Source organism: Heptranchias perlo, chromosome 9, assembly GCF_035084215.1.
Source record: "Heptranchias perlo isolate sHepPer1 chromosome 9, sHepPer1.hap1, whole genome shotgun sequence".
Lineage (NCBI taxonomy): Eukaryota > Metazoa > Chordata > Chondrichthyes > Hexanchiformes > Hexanchidae > Heptranchias > Heptranchias perlo.
Window position 1 is genome coordinate 74,727,048 of NC_090333.1, and position 16,480 is coordinate 74,743,527.

Consider the following 16,480-nt stretch of genomic DNA (forward strand, 5'->3'; position numbering starts at 1 on the left):
TTAAAGTCACCTACGATTATTACATTACCTTTGTTACAAGCTCCTCTTATTTCTTTATTAATACTCGTTTTTATATATACTTCTTTATTAATACAGTGTTTTCTGCCCCTTATTATTTCCTATCTCCACCCATACTGATTCTACTTCCTGATCTTCCGAGCCAAGATCTTTTCTCACTACTGTCCTTATGTCATCCTTTATTATCAGGGCTACCCCCCCCCCTCCCCCCACCCCACCTCCTTTTCCATTTTGTCTTTTCGAAAAGTCAAGTACCCTGGAATATTTAGTTTCCAACCTTGGTCACCTTGCAACCATGACTCAGTAATGGCTACTAGTCAAACTCATTTATCTCTATTTGTGCCATTAATTCATCTATCTTGTTACGAATGCTTCTTGCATTCAGATAAAGCGCCTTTAATTTTAACTTTTCACTATTTTTTCCTGATTTGAACTTATTAACTGATGCACTATTACGGTTAAACTCTCTGTCTCTTCCTGACACACTCTGCTTATCTTTACCCAAATCGCTACACTGCTGTACGGCCTTAACTTTTCTCTTTAGATTTATAAATTTATCCTTACCTGAATCCTCCCCCCACCCCCAACTTTTTAAGCATAAAGCCCGATCTACCGCCCTAGTTATTCAATTCACCAAGAGACTGGTCCCAGCCCAGTTTAAATGGAGCCCGTCCCAATGGAACAGCTCCCTCTTTTCCCAGTACTGGTGCCAGTGCCCCATGAATTGAAACCCCTGAATTGAATTAAAAAGAGGAAGGCAGGAAAGATTTATTTTCACTGAAAGGATAATACACACCTGGAGTAAGCTTCCAATGAAAGATGTTGAAGTAGATGCTTTAAATGGGTTCAGGAGAGATACAAGGTTGAGTAGTATGTATTGAGAGAAGGCAGGTCAGAAGGAGGGGTAATAAGAGATAATAAGATCGTTGCAAGGAATATCAAAAGATTAAATTTCAAAACCAGGAAAAAGAATAAGGGTCAATGTTGCAAAGCACTGGATCAGGTGGAATGGTACGTTATATCAGTGCTCAAAGAATTCAAAACCAAAGTGAAGAGTTGGAAACATTAACAACTATGGAGGGATATGATTTACCAGCTATAACAGAGGTGTGGCTTAAGGTTGAATGGGACTGGGAACTGAATATTCCTCATTACAACAGTTTCAGGAGAGATGGGGAAGGGGATAGGGTCACAGTTAGTAAATGATTCGATCACAGTGCAAGAACTTATGGATGTGCTAGAGGCTTGCATTAAGACAGAGTCCACATGGATACAGTTAAGGAAGAGGATAGGAAATAGTACAATTCTTTGAGTGCATTCCAGGCCAACAAACAAGGGAGACGAGGCAGAGGTGCAGATCTGTAGACAGACCAGAACAACAGGGCAGTAACTATACCAAAATCGACTGGATTAAAGGTAACACATATGGCGTTTTCGAATGGATCCAGGACTCCTTCCTAGATTAGTATGTTTCTAGTCCAACAAAGATTTAGTTCTGGGAAATGAATAACTGATGTGAGAGTGGGATAACAATTGGGAAATAGTGACCATAATATAGTTAGGTTAAATGCAACAACAGAAAAGGGCAATGAAGAGTCAAAGATAAGGGTACTGCACTGGAGTAAAGCAAAGTTCAGTGAGATAAAAAGGGGATCTGGTGCCAATAAACTTGCAAAAAAGTTTGTAAACAGATTGACAAATCTGCAGTGGGAAATTTTCTCAGCATATGAAAAAGATTAGTAAGTAATAAAACAGGAAATAGTAAGGGCTCTTATGAGCATATAAAAAGTAAAAGAATTCTTAAAAGAAAAGGTAGAACCACTCTGGGATGGAGAGGGTCTAATCGCAGATGATGAAGGCATGGGGGAAATATTAAATAAATATTTTGCATTCATTTTTTAAAAAGTGGTTGAAGGGGAGAACATAGGTGGGAATCCATAATTAAAGATAAAATTAGTGAGCGTTTAGAAATGTAAGGGATAATCAAGGACGGTCAGAATGGATTTGTTGAAGGCAAGTTGTATATGACAAATATAAGGGGCATGATTTTAGCAGGGAGCCGGGAAGGGGACGGTGGGAGGGTGGAATTCCTGATGGGAAACCCGGAAGTACGGATTTCCCAGACGTCCTTACGATTTTGACGCAAGGACATTGTTTTTTTTGTCGGTTTCCCGCCCGACAAGCCAGTCTGATTGACAGGCCGGCTCTCAGTCGGAGGGGAGAAGAGGAAGGTAAAGGACATGATCAGGTAAGTGTTAGATTGGGGGGCCCATCAGGCGGGGGGTCGGGGGTCACCGGGGGGGTTGTGGGTCAGTCATGGGGGCGGGGAGTCAATCATCAGGGGAGTCAGTCACGGGGATGGTGGGGGGGTCAGTCATCAGGGGGGTCCAGTCGTTGGGGAGGGTGGTCATCGGGGGGGGGGGGGGGGATCGAAGTGGGTCAGTCATCTGGAGGGTCTTGTTGGTGGTCGGGGTTGGAGATCATGGGGGGGTCGGAGATCGTGGGGGGGGGGAGGTTGGAGATCATAGCAGAGGAAGTCGGAGATCGTATTGGGGAGGTCGGAGATCGTGGGGGGGAGGTTGGAGATCGTAGTGGGGAGGTCGGAGATCGTAGTGGGGAGGTCGGAGATTGTAGTGGGGAGGTCGGAGATCGTTGGGGGGAGGTTGGAGATCGTAGTGGGGAGGTCGGAGATCGTGGGGGGGAGGTTGGAGATCGTAGTGGGGAGGTCGGAGATTGTAGTGGGGAGGTCGGAGATCGTAGCGGGAGTTGGAGGTCGTAGCGGGGGGTGTGTGTGGAGATCATGGGGGGGTTCGGAGAGCGGGTGGGGGGGGTCGCTGTAGGTAGGCTTGTTGAGCTGGGCGGGAGCACTCCTGCTCTTCCGGGCCCACAAGCAGTGTTATAAAGGCTCTTGCCTGCCGTTTCGGGCCTTCTCGCTTCCTCACATGTGGTGTGAAGTAGAAGGTCTGGGAATTCCGGCCTAAGGGGCTAAAATCAAAAAAGCTTTGAAAGTGGAGGCCCGCAGCCTCCTTAAAAGATTTTACTGACCGACCCACCTCCTAAGAGCGGGTTGGTCGCTCGCCCCTCGTCCCACCCCCGTGAAAACCAGAAATGGGCGGGTTGGAGGTGGGTTTTAGATTTTTACAATTGTTACTGCCCCCCTGCCTCCAACCCACCCGTTTTTGCAGGCTAAAATCATGCCCAAGGTGACCGATTGGATAAAGAGAATGTAGCCAATGCCGTACATATGGATTTTCAGAAGGCTTCCAATAAGGTGTCTCACGAAAGGCCTGTTTAGAAAAATGCAGACACGTGGCACAAGAGGAAATGTAGCAGCATGGATAGAAAGTTGGTTGATGGACAGGAAAGAGGGTGAACGGATGTTGCTCGGACTGGAGAAGGGTTGGAAGTGGTGTACCCCAGGGGCAATGCTGCGTCCACTTTGGCTCTGTATGAAAGATGATTGAGAGCAAGATATATTGAAATTTTCTGATGACACAAAAGGAAGAGGTTTGACTGTGAAAAAAAAACTTCAGGAAAACACACACAAGTCAGCAGAATGAGCTAACTGGTGGGAGATGCAATTTAATGTGGATTTTGAGAGAAAGCACAAGGAATTGGAATAGCCATTTAATGGAAAGACTGTGAACAGAGGGACCTGGGGCTTCAATATACAATTCCCGGAAAATGTGAGGGCAGGTAGATAAAGCCATAAAAAAGATCAAAAGAATTTGGGTTTTATAAATAGAGGCGTGGAGTACAAGACCAAAACAAGTACTGACGTATTTAGACAAAGCAGTGGTTAGGCCAGTTAGTGTACTATATGCCGTTAGAGCATAGAATTCATTGCCACAGGTGTGGTTGATGCAGAGATCATTGCATCCTTTAAGGGGAAATTTTGTAAACAATTAAAGCAGATGAGAATTCAGGCCTACGGGGAGAAGCGGGGTGGTGGGATTAATTTTGGATTGCTCTAACCAGAATCAAGGCCTGACGGGGTCATGATGGGCCAAATGGCCTCCTTCTTTACTGTAAACTTCTCTGATTCAAAGTCGCTATGTTCAAGATGCCTACCAATCTACTTGTCTCGCAAAGAACCCACCTTTACATTCTCCGCATGTCCATTGTCCGTCTTCCCTTTCATGAAACAAAGAACTCGCATTTAAATAGCACTTTTCACATCCTCAAGACGTCCAAAGCACCTCTTGAGGGAGTACTTTTGAAGTGTCGCCACCGTTGTAATGTAAGGAAAAGTGGCAGCCAACTTGTACACAGCAAGGTCCCACAAACAGCAGAGAAGATAAATAACCAGATATTGGCCCAGATTTTGCTGTCAAAATAACTAATGGCCCTCGTGATATTCTGAGACCTGGCAGGTAACACCTGTCTGTCTGCACACTGATTGCCTTGGCAACGGGCAGTTGAAAAAACTGTCTGTAATCACCAAGCATTGTTCTGTGAATTATAAATGCGATTTCATTTCGAGGATTTCATTTTCACATCGTTCACCTGACGAAGGAGGAAGCCTCCGAAAGCTTGTGAATTTAAAATAAAATTGCTGGACTATAACTTGGTGTTGTAAAATTGTTTACAATTATATATAACCAGATATCGGAGCTGTGTCTGTGTATTATATATGTAACCAGTGCTGGTGTATTAAGGCAATCGTTAATGCAAACTCACCCACACAGTTGAAATTCTCCTCTTTCTGACACTTCCTTGAACAGCCATCACCGTCTAACAAATTTCCATCATCACATTCTTCTCTGAGGCTCCTGAGAGATAGAACAAAGGACATGAAACGTTTTAAATCACCACGTGCAGCACCCTCATCCTACACTCAACACAGAATGGGAAGCTTACAGGGAGGCTGATCTCCAGCAGGTCTGCATGGCTTATAAGGGAGACTGGAGATTGGCTCCATTCACACAGCTGCTCCACTCATCGGTCATGTGAGCCGAGAAAGCACCAACTCCGTTATCACAGTTTGTACTGGTCTCCGATACCAATTGCTCCAAACTGACGGCTGCAATCTTTCAGGTTACAGTGCGTTAATGAGGAGTTGATAATGGATGATAGTCTAATGGGGAGCTTTCACTAACTGTACGTGAGTTGGCACAGCCCACTGGTATCGCCAACTGCTGCACATGATTTGGTTGTATTCCACTGGGATGCTCAGAACCAATCTAAGAGACAGAAACACCCCAGGAGTCGTTTGTTTGGTTGGACTCTGCTGTTTGCATTTGCTCATGCCTCAGATCTTTGTTTGCTTGTTATTTTGTCGGCCATTTCCCATAGTTTTCCAACAATCTGTTTCACCCACTGATGTTCACCGATATGTGAGGTGCCCCAGATGGTTCTTTCAGCACACCAGCGTGCAACTGCGCCTCACACCCCAGCAAAGCTGCTCAACCGGGGCAGCTGTTGGGAAGGAGAAACGTCAGCCAGGCTCCCTCCCCTTCCTGCTCATTATTCAGTGACTCCGACTGGAAAGGGCCAGGACAGGCTTGTGATATTGCCCATGGGGGGGGATGAGCCTCCTGACACCCAGCGTTTAGGACCACAATTGCTTGGTCAAGATGCTGGAGAGCACTTGGTGCCTGTAGAACTGAATCCCAGTATTAGTCAGCAATGTCAGGAGGAGGCATGAGAAAAATCTGAGTCCATTTAAAAAAAATCTTATATGCAAATATCAGCCTTGACTCAGTGGGTGGCATTCTCACCTCTGACCCAAGCCCCACTCCAGGCTGACCCTCCAGTGCAGTACTGAGGGAAGTACCGTCTTTCGGATGAGTCTGCCTGCTCAGGTGGATGTAAAAGATCCCACGGAACTATACGAAGAGCGGGAAAGTTCTCCCGGTGTCCTGGCCAATAATTATCCCTCAACCAACATCACCAGAAACAGATGAATTGGCTAATTATCTCATTGCTGTTCGTGGGAGCTTGCTGTGCAAATATTGGCTGCCACATTTACCTAAGTAACAACAGTGACTACACTTCAAAAGTACATCACTGGCTGCAAATCACGTTGGGACATCTTACATTTCTATTTGAACTTCAGCACACACTGGCTGGCTGAGATCAGCAAACTCAACACAGTCCAGGATTCGAAGCTGGGGCTTCTCAGCCTGTTCAGCTCAGTTCTACAACAGGCTGTGCATTTCCTTACACTGTTGTCGGTGAGCCCATTTCATCAGACTTTAACAGATCTTTTGAACCTCCAGAGGTTTACTGATCACATGAACCAAATTTAAGCAATGCCCATTGTTACTTAAGCTTAAGCTCAACACTGCTTCAAACTCTTGGAGAACTCTCAGGGAGTTCCAATTTGTGTTTATCTGTCTCTTGCTTTGCCTTAAACAAGGTTTTCGTTGGGAGTGTTGGGCATAAGTCAGAGTCGATTCCACCCATCACACATTGGAACTTTCACCTTTAACACCTGGATTTCAACCCAAACCCGACACAGGGGTCTTCACCCTATAAAAGGGCGGTCTAGTGGACACTAAGTTTTCACTTCTGTGACCTGAGACTGAAACCAGCCCAATACTACAGGTGACAAAAAGTCTCCTCTCTCTTACTGCTGTGCTGGACCTCAAATGAAACGAGCTTGGACTGTTTGAGCCCAGTTCCCTGAATACTCGACAGGAGAACCCTCCGCAACCGACATTTAAAACAACAATCAACACATGAAGAGATTAGTAGGATGTTATTTCTGAATCAAGTCTTGTATTTTTTTTTCTTACTTTTCCACTCGTTGATCCCCACAGAAGGGGCTACCGTGTACGTAGATCAGAGGTGGGGTCAGTTCACTGGATGCAGATCCGGCTGCTACCTTTACTTGGTAGCTGTAAACTCTGCCTTGGACAACCTCCCTGAAAGCACATCATCGACAAACACTAGTAACACCAGTTAATCTCCCCTAGGGTTCTTGAGGGGGAAAAATGAGATAAGTAATAATGAACACTTTGATTTACGGAAAGACAGGATCAGAAACACAAAATTCAAATAAGGTCCCCTGAAATCTAATGAAAACGAGTTCAACCTTCCTCATATGGCTGCTGGAGAGGCCATGTGACCTCCCTCTCCTCCTTTAAAACCCTCCTTAAAATCTACCTCTTTGACCAAGCTTTTGGTCACCTGTCCTAATATCGCCTTCTTTGGCTCAGTGTCAATTTTTGTCTGATAATCGCTCCTGTGAAGCGCCTTGGGACGTTTTACTACGTCAAAGGCGCTATATAAATGCAAGTTGTTGTTGTTGAGGTATTTTTTATAAATCCCATTGGTTGATCTGTCCATGTAACTAACACCGCTGCTAAGATGTCACTCAGTATTTAAAAACTGAGGCGAAGAAGTGAATTAGTGCAGGAAAACAGTCACTTCATTTATTACCGCTTGTCTGCAAAGTGTGGGGCCTGAGAAACAGGGTTTGAAAGTTGAACGTGAGCTGGCGTAAAAAAAAAATCCCCGATTTAAAAAACTCATGCAGGAGATACGATCCAAATACTGAGCAGAAAAGGTAACCATAAAAAGACTTAAATATTGATTTGCGGAAAGACTGGGTTGAAAATGTGAAATTCTATTCATGTCACGTATTTAATGCTTCAGCCAGGGTTGAGCCCGGGACCTTGTGTAGAGTGGGAAGGCCGCCTGATGACTAAGACCAGGGCAGGTGTAGGTCAATTTGGGCACCCGCCCCACACAAGGACACCCACGTCAGAAAGGGCAATAGTCACAGGAGGGAACTCCCTGGCCAGGAGCTTCCTCATCCCAGGCCTGGGAATCTGCCGGCAAGCTGATACGTCCAGTCAGAGAAAGCATACTGACCTGCTGGCTGGTGTAAGTGAGGCCCATCTGGATAGGGTATCGTCCAGGCCTGGGACTTGGGCTGGACACCTGAGGATACAGCTTAACAGTTTCACTTCCATGTCTGATGGCCATTTGGTGGGTGTCTGAGATGCACTCCTAGTGGCATGGGTGCCCCTCAGACACATGTACAAGGGAACACCACCCCCCCACCCCCCCATTCCATATACTCCAGCTGAGTCAGTGATGGAAGTTTCCATGGGAGCAGTCCGGCATTTGCACTGGGGTGCTGCTCCCATGAAATTGCGGGGCCTCCCTCTCTGGGCGGGTCCCGGGGGCCTCCCTCTCCGGGGGGGTCCCGGGGCCTCCCTGGCCGGGGGGGGTCCCGGGGCCTCCCTCTCCGGGGGGGGGGTCCCGGGGCCTCCCTCTCCGGGGGGGGGGTCCCGGGGCCTCCCTCTCCGGGGGGGGTCCCGGGGCCTCCCTCTCCGGGGGGGGGTCCCGGGGCCTCCCTCTCCGGGGGGGGGGGGGGTCCCGGTGCCTCCCTCTCCGGGGAGGGGGGGTCCCGGTGCCTCCCTCTCCGGGGGGGTCCCGGGGCCTCCCTCTCCAGGTGTTCTCACATTCTCTGACACCATCTCTGTGTCCCTTTCACACAAACCCTTTCTCTGTATTACACATGCACTCTGTCTTTCTACCTCTCATCTCCTTTCTTACTATCTGTCGCAATATTTATGATTTTCTCTCTCTTCTTCTACTTCTCTCTTTCATCTTTTCACTTCTCCTTTTCTCTTTCTCTCTCTCAGAAATGCTGGGAACAGGGGGAGCTCAGCAGGCCAGTGCTTTGAGGAGCAGGAGAGATCTGGCCAGGTAAGGTCTCAGGCCTGCACAGGGGCAAAATCGCAGAGGCCACAAATGGACATTGGGCCATGTCTGGAAGGACAAGAGCCAGTCAGCAATCAAAGGTAGAATAGCATCACAACGCAAACTAGCTTTGGAGACTCATTTGGTAGAAGTGAATCCCATAGCTCAGTCTAATAAATAGGAAAACTGAAGCATGATGGAAAATCACAACAGAAATATAATGGCTGAAAAATGATGACAAAAAAACTGTGCAGGAAGTGACTGTGACATCAACAGTGAATCTGAGCTTTTAATGTAATACTAGCTGATGTGATGTGGTCCGTAAACTTTGAGCTCATCCAAAACTCTGCTGCCTGTATCCTAACTCACACCAAGTCCCGTTCTCCCATCACCCCTGTGCTCGCTGACCGACATTGGCTCCCAGTCCGGCAAAGCCTCAATTTTAAAATTCTCATCCTTGTTTTCAAATCCCTCCATGGCCTCGCCCCTCCCTATCTCTGTAACCACCTCCAGCCCTATAACCCTCCGAGATCTCTGCGCTCCTCCAATTCTTGCCTCTTGCGCATCCCTGATTTTAATCGCTCCACCATTGGCGGCCGTGCCTTCAGCTGCCTGGTCCCTAAGCTCTGGAATTCCCTCCCTAAACCTGTTTTGGTCACCTGTCCTAATATCTCCTTATGTGGCTCGGTGTCAAATTTAGTTTGATAATCGCTGCTGTGAAACACCTTGGGAGGTTTTACGACGTTAAAAGCACCGTATAAATGCAAGTTGTTGTTGTTGCTGCTCATGGTGAGTTTGAGGTTTAGTAAGGGGTCTCAGGCCAAGTAGTATCATCAGGGCCACAGCACTGGGGGGAGAGGGGCTAGGACCTGGGAGCACTGGGAAGGACCTGGTTCTGGCATGAACTTTGATGAGGAAAGTCCCAGGGCTGAGCAGTGTGATCATAGAATCATAGAAAGGTTACAGCACGGAAGGAGGCCATTCGGCCCATCGAGTCCCCGCTGGCACTATGCAAGAGCAATCCAGCGAGTCCCACTCCCCCGCCCTATCCCTGTATGGGGAGTTATTCTGAGAACAGTAAACCATGGCTCAGGACCCAGGATCAAAGGGGAGAGGGGCCTCAAGGCCTTTGTGCACTGTACAAATAAGGTATGTGCGTTCGGCAGAGGCCAGGCAAGCAGCCACAGGGGTGAAAAAAGGGATTTTCTTCAAATAGGTCCCTTTGGAACGCACACAGAATCGTAATTATCAAAGAAAGCAGGGGGCGGTGGGGGGGGGGGGCAAACGAAAGCTGAGCTGACCTTTCTGCTGCTTAAGTTGAAACAGCTCCACACTCCAAGACACTTTCCCCATCATCCAAGCCTGAAGCCAGCATCTGAAAGCAAGCTGTTCAGATGGCAGATATGAGCCAGGTTAATGGTCACGGGTCAGCTCGTGTACGCTTGATAGAAACCTTATGGCAGCACGTTTTCTCACCGCCTTTGTAATACATGTTGGACAGCGTCCAGACATTGGTTGTCCATGTATCTCTCCATTCCCATTAGTGACTTGGATTTCAAACTCCCTGGTTTTCACCCAAGATGTAAAACACATGTGAGATAAAAATGTGCTTTTATAACAGATTGTAACTTATTATCTCCCTCCGCAGTGAACAGGAGAGTCCTTCTCTGCAACACCGCAGTCTCACTGACTCTCAGTAGCAGCAAAAGAGGGCAGTACAATCCTTCCCTACCCCTCCTACCCGCCCGTAGAAGGGGACACGGTGACTAACTGTCAGAGAGTGAGGGCAATGCATTACCTTAGACCACCACTGACTCCCTCTTCTCTCACAAACTCACTCACGCTGGTTACTGGGAGACCCAGAGAGTAGTACATTTCCCCAACACACACACTCATGGTGAGTAACAGTACAACAATAGAAGATCAATACATTACTTTCTTTCCATAATCTGCCCTTGGAACCAAAACAAACTTTAATTCAACAAACCTAACACAACAGTTTAGTACAGTCTTGTATTCTAAAAAAAGTCATCACATCTAGCTTATTTTTGTTTTAAATCCCAAATGCGAAATTACTGGACGAATAAAGTTTTTCCTTTGTTGCATTTTTCTCTTAAAACAAAATGACATTTAAAATATATTCTTCTTTTAAAAAACTAGAAGTGGTGATGATCTTTTTTTACTTCTTCGACGTGTGAGTTGTACGGTACGCGGTGAGTTGTACGGTACGCGGTGAGTTCTATCATATGTGGTAAGTTGTACGGAACGCGGTGAGTTGTACTGTACGCGGTGAGTTCTATCATATGTGGTGAGTTGTACTGTACGCGGTGAGTTCTATCATATGTGGTGAGTTGTACTGTACGCGGTGAGTTGTACGGTACGCGGTGAGTTGTACTGTACGCGGTGAGTTGTACTGTACGCGGTGAGTTCTATCATATGTGGTAAGTTGTACGGTACGCGGTGAGTTGTACTGTACGCGGTGAGTTCTATCATATGTGGTGAGTTGTACGGTACGCGGTGAGTTGTACTGTACACGGTGAGATGTACGGTATGCGGTGAGTTCCATCATATGTGGTAAGTTGTACTGTACACGGTGAGTTGTACTGTACGCGGTGAGTTCTATCATATGTGGTAAGTTGTACGGTACGCGGTGAATTGTACGGTACGCGGTGAGTTCTATCATATGTGGTGAGTTGTACTGTACGCAGTGAGTTCTATCATATGTGGTGAGTTGTACTGTACGCAGTGAGTTCTATCATATGTGGTGAGTTGTACTGTACGCAGTGAGTTCTATCATATGTGGTGAGTTGTACTGTACGCAGTGAGTTCTATCATATGTGGTGAGTTGTACTGTACGCGGTGAGTTGTACTGTATGCGGTGAGTTCTATCATATGTGGTGAGTTGTACTGTACGCGGTGAGTTGTACTGTACGCAGTGAATTGTACTGTACGCGGTGAGTTCTATCATATGCGGTGAGTTGTACTGTACACGGTGAGTTGTACTGTACGCGGTGAGTTCTATCATACGCGGTGAGTTGTACTGTATGCAGTGAGTTGTACTGTACGCGGAGAGTTCTATCATATGTGTTCAGTTGTACTGTACGCAGTGAGTTCTATCATATGTGGTGAGTTGTACTGTACGCAGTGAATTGTACTGTACGCAGTGAGTTCTATCATATGTGGTGAGTTGTACTGTACGCAGTGAATTGTACTGTACGCAGTGAGTTCTATCATATGTGGTGAGTTGTACTTTACGCGGTGAGTTGTACTGTACGCAGTGAGTTCTATCATATGTGGTGAGTTGTACTGTACGCAGTGAATTGTACTGTACGCGGTGAGTTCTATCATATGTGGTGAGTTGTACTGTACGCGGTGAGTTCTATCATATGTGGTGAGTTGTACTGTACGCGGTGAGTTCTATCATATGTGGTGAGTTGTACTGTACGCAGTGAGTTCTATATGTGGTGAGTTCTACTGTACGCAGTGAATTGTACTGTACGCAGTGAGTTCTATCATATGTGGTGAGTTGTACTGTACGCGGTGAGTTGTACTGTACGCAGTGAGTTCTATCATATGTGGTGAGTTGTACTGTATGCGGTGAATTGTACTGTACGCAGTGAGTTCTATCATATGTGGTGAGTTGTACTGTACGCGGTGAGTTGTACTGTACGCAGTGAGTTGTATCATATGTGGTGAGTTGTACTGTACGTGGTGAGTTGTACTGTACGCAGTGAATTGTACTGTACGCGGTGAGTTCTATAATATGTGGTGAGTTGTACTGTACGCGGTGAGTTGTACTGTACGCGGTGAGTTCTATCATATGCGGTGAGTTGCACTGTACGCGGTGAGTTGTACTGTACGCAGTGAGTTCTATCATATGTGGTGAGTTGTACGGTACGTGGTGAGTTGTACTGTACGCAGTGAGTTCTATCATATGCGGTGAGTTGTACTGTACGCAGTGAGTTCTATCATATGTGGTGAGTTGTACTGTACGCGGTGAGTTCTATCATATGTGGTGAGTTGTACTGTACGCGGTGAGTTGTACTGTACACGGTGAGTTGTACTGTACGCGGTGAGTTCTATCATATGCGGTGAGTTGTACTGTACGCGGTGAGTTGTACTGTATGCGGTGAGTTGTACTGTACGCAGTGAGTTCTACCATATGTGTTGAGTTGTACTGTACGCAGTGAGTTCTACCATATGTGGTGAGTTGTACGGTACGCGGTGAGTTGTACTGTATGCAGTGAGTTCTATCATATGTGGTGAGTTGTACTGTACGCAGTGAGTTCTATCATATGTGGTGAGTTGTACTGTACGCAGTGAGTTGTACTGTATGTGGTGAGTTGTACTGTATGTGGTGAGTTGTACTGTACGCAGTGAGTTCTATCATATGTGGTGAGTTGTACTGTACGCAGTGAGTTGTACGGTACGCGGTGAGTTGTACTGTATGTGGTGAGTTGTACTGTACGGAGTGAGTTCTATCAAATGTGGTGAGTTGTACTGTACGCGGTGAGTTCTATCATATGTGGTGAGTTGTACTGTACGCGGTGAGTTGTACTGTACGCGGTGAGTTGTACTGTACGCGGTGAGTTCTATCATATGCGGTGAGTTGTACTGTACGCGGTGAGTTGTACTGTATGCGGTGAGTTGTACTGTACGCAGTGAGTTCTACCATATGTGTTGAGTTGTACTGTACGCAGTGAGTTCTATCATATGTGGTGAGTTGTACGGTACGCGGTGAGTTGTACTGTATGCAGTGAGTTCTATCATATGTGGTGAGTTGAACTGTACGCAGTGAGTTCTATCATATGTGGTGAGTTGTACGGTACGCGGTGAGTTGTACTGTATGTGGTGAGTTGTACTGTACGCGGTGAGTTCTATCATATGTGGTGAGTTGTACTGTACGCGGTGAGTTCTATCATATGCGGTGAGTTGTAATGTACGCGGTGAGTTCTATCATATGCGGTGAGTTGTACTGTACGCGGTGAGTTGTACTGTACGCAGTGAGTTCTATCATATGTGGTGAGTTGTACTGTACGCGGTGGGTTCTATCATATGTGGTGAGTTGCACTGTACGCGGTGAGTTCTATCATATGCGGTGAGTTGTACTGTACGCGGTGAGTTCTATCATGTGGTGAGTTGCACTGTACGCGGTGATTTGTACTGTACGCAGTGAGTTCTATCATATGTGGTGAATTGTACTGTACGCAGTAGGTTCTATCATATGTGGTGAGTTGTAAGGTACGCGGTGAGTTGTACTGTATGTGGTGAGTTGCACTGTACGCGCTGAGTTCTATCATATGCGGTGAGTTGTAATGTACGCGGTGAGTTCTATCATATGTGGTGAGTTGTACTGTACGCAGTGAGTTCTATCATATGTGGTGAGCTGTACTGTACGCGGTGGGTTCTATCATATGTGGTGAGTTGCACTGTACGCGGTGAGTTCTATCATATGCGGTGAGTTGTACTGTACGCGGTGAGTTCTATCATGTGGTGAGTTGCACTGTACGCGGTGATTTGTACTGTACGCAGTGAGTTCTATCATATGCGGTGAGTTGTACTGTACGCAGTGAGTTCTATCATATGTGGTGAGTTGTACTGTACGCAGTGAGTTCTATCATATGCGGTGAGTTGTACTGTACGCAGTGAGTTGTACTGTACGCAGTTAGTTCTATCATATGTGGTGAGTTGTACTGTACGCAGTGAGTTCTATCATATGCGGTGAGTTGTACTGTACGCAGTGAGTTGTACTGTACGCGGTGAGTTCTATCATATGTGGTGAGTTGTACTGTACGCAGTGAGTTCTATCATATGCGGTGAGTTGTACTGTACGCGGTGAGTTGTACTGTACGCGGTGAGTTCTATCATATGTGGTGAGTTGTACTGTACGCAGTGAGTTCTATCATATGCGGTGAGTTGTACTGTACGCGGTGAGTTGTACTGTACGCAGTTAGTTCTATCATATGTGGTGAGTTGTACTGTACGCAGTGAGTTCTATTGTAGGGGTGAGTTCTATCATGTGGTGAGTTGTACTGTACGCGGTGAGTTGTACTGTACGCGGTGAGTTCTATCATATGTGGTGAGTTGTGCTGTCCGCAGTGAGTTCTATTGTAGGGGTGAGTTCTATCATGTGGTGAGTTGTACTGTACGCAGTGAGTTGTACTGTACGCGGTGAGTTTTATCATGCGGTGAGTTGTACTCTACGCAGTGAATTGTACGGTACGCGGTGAGTTGTACTGTACGCGATGAGTTGTACTGTACGCGGTGAGTTGTACTGTACGCGGTGAGTTTTATCATGTGGTGAGTTGTACTGTACGCGGTGAGTTCTACTGTACGCGGTGAGTTCTACTGTACGCGGTGAGTTTTATCATGCGGTGAGTTGTACTGCACGCAGTGAGTTGTACTGTACGCAGTGAGTTGTACTGTACGCGGTGAATTGTACTGTACGCAGTGAGTTCTATCATATGTGGTGAGTTATACTGTACGCGGTGAGTTGTACTGTACACGGTGAGTTCTATTGTAGGGGTAAGTTCTATCATGTGGTGAGTTGTACTGTACGCAGTGAGTTGTACTGTACGCGGTGAGTTCTACTGTACGCAGTGAGTTCTATCATATGTGGTGAGTTGTACTGTACGCAGTGAGTTGTACTGTACGCGGTGAATTGTACTGTACGCAGTGAGTTCGATCATATGTGGTGAGTTGTACTGTACGCAGTGAGTTGTACTGTATGCGGTGAGTTCTATCGTGGTGAGTTGTAATGCACGCGGTGAGTTCTATCATGTGGTGAGTTGTACTGTACGCAGTGAATTGTACTGTACGCAGTGAGTTGTACTGTATGCGGTGAGTTCTATCATGTGGTGAGTTGTACTGTACGCAGTGAGTTCTATCATATGTGGTGAGTTGTACTGTACGCAGTGAGTTGTACTGTACGCGGTGAGTTCTATCATATGTGGTGAGTTGTACTGTACGCAGTGAGTTCTATCATATGTGGTGAGTTGTACTGTACGCAGTGAGTTGTACTGTACGCAGTGAGTTCTATCATATGCGGTGAGTTGTACTGTACGCAGTGAATTGTACTGTACGCGGTGAATTGTACTGTACGCAGTGAGTTCTATCATATGTGATGAATTGTACTGTACGCGGTGAGTTGTACTGTACGCAGTGAGTTCTATCATGTGGTGAGTTGTACTGTACGCAGTGAGTTGTACTGTACGCAGTGAGTTCTATCATGTGGTGAGTTGTACTGTACGCAGTGAGTTGTACTGTACGCAGTGAGTTCTATCATGTGGTGAGTTGTACTGTACGCAGTGAGTTGTACTGTACGCAGTGAGTTGTACTGTACGGTGAGTTCTATCATGTGGTGCGTTGTACTGTACGCAGTGAGTTCTATCATATGTGGTGAGTTGTACTGTACGCAGTGAGTTCTATCATATGTGGTGAGTTGTACTGTATGCAGTGAGTTGTACTGTATGCAGTGAGTTCTATCATATGTGGTGAGTTGTACTGTACGCAGTGAGTTGTACTGTACACGGTGAGTTCTATCATATGTGGTGAGTTGTACTGTACGCAGTGAGTTGTACTGTACGCGGTGAGTTCGATCGTGTGTGGTGAATTGTACTGTACGCAGTGAGTTGTACTGTACGCGGTGAGTTCGATCGTGTGTGGTGAATTGTACTGTACGCGGTGAGTTGTACTGTACGCGGTGAGTTGTACTGTACACGGTGAGTTCTATCATATGTGGTGAGTTGTACTGTACGCAGTGAGTTGTACTGTACGCAGTGAGTTCTATCATATGTGGTGAATT

At 46.5% G+C, this 16,480-nt stretch overlaps 1 protein-coding gene across 1 annotated transcript in view; it reads right to left on the reverse strand.

Moving 5' to 3' along the window:
- Nucleotides 1-16,480, reverse strand: part of pappa2 (pappalysin 2) — a 565,518-nt gene that overhangs the window by 241,361 nt on the left and 307,677 nt on the right. Inside the window, exons 8-9 of the mRNA XM_067990736.1 lie at nt 6,759-6,887; nt 4,699-4,790 (exon numbers count right to left, since the gene is read on the reverse strand). Coding sequence (XP_067846837.1) covers nt 4,699-4,790; nt 6,759-6,887 — 221 coding nt within the window. The remainder of the gene's footprint in view (nt 1-4,698; nt 4,791-6,758; nt 6,888-16,480) is intronic.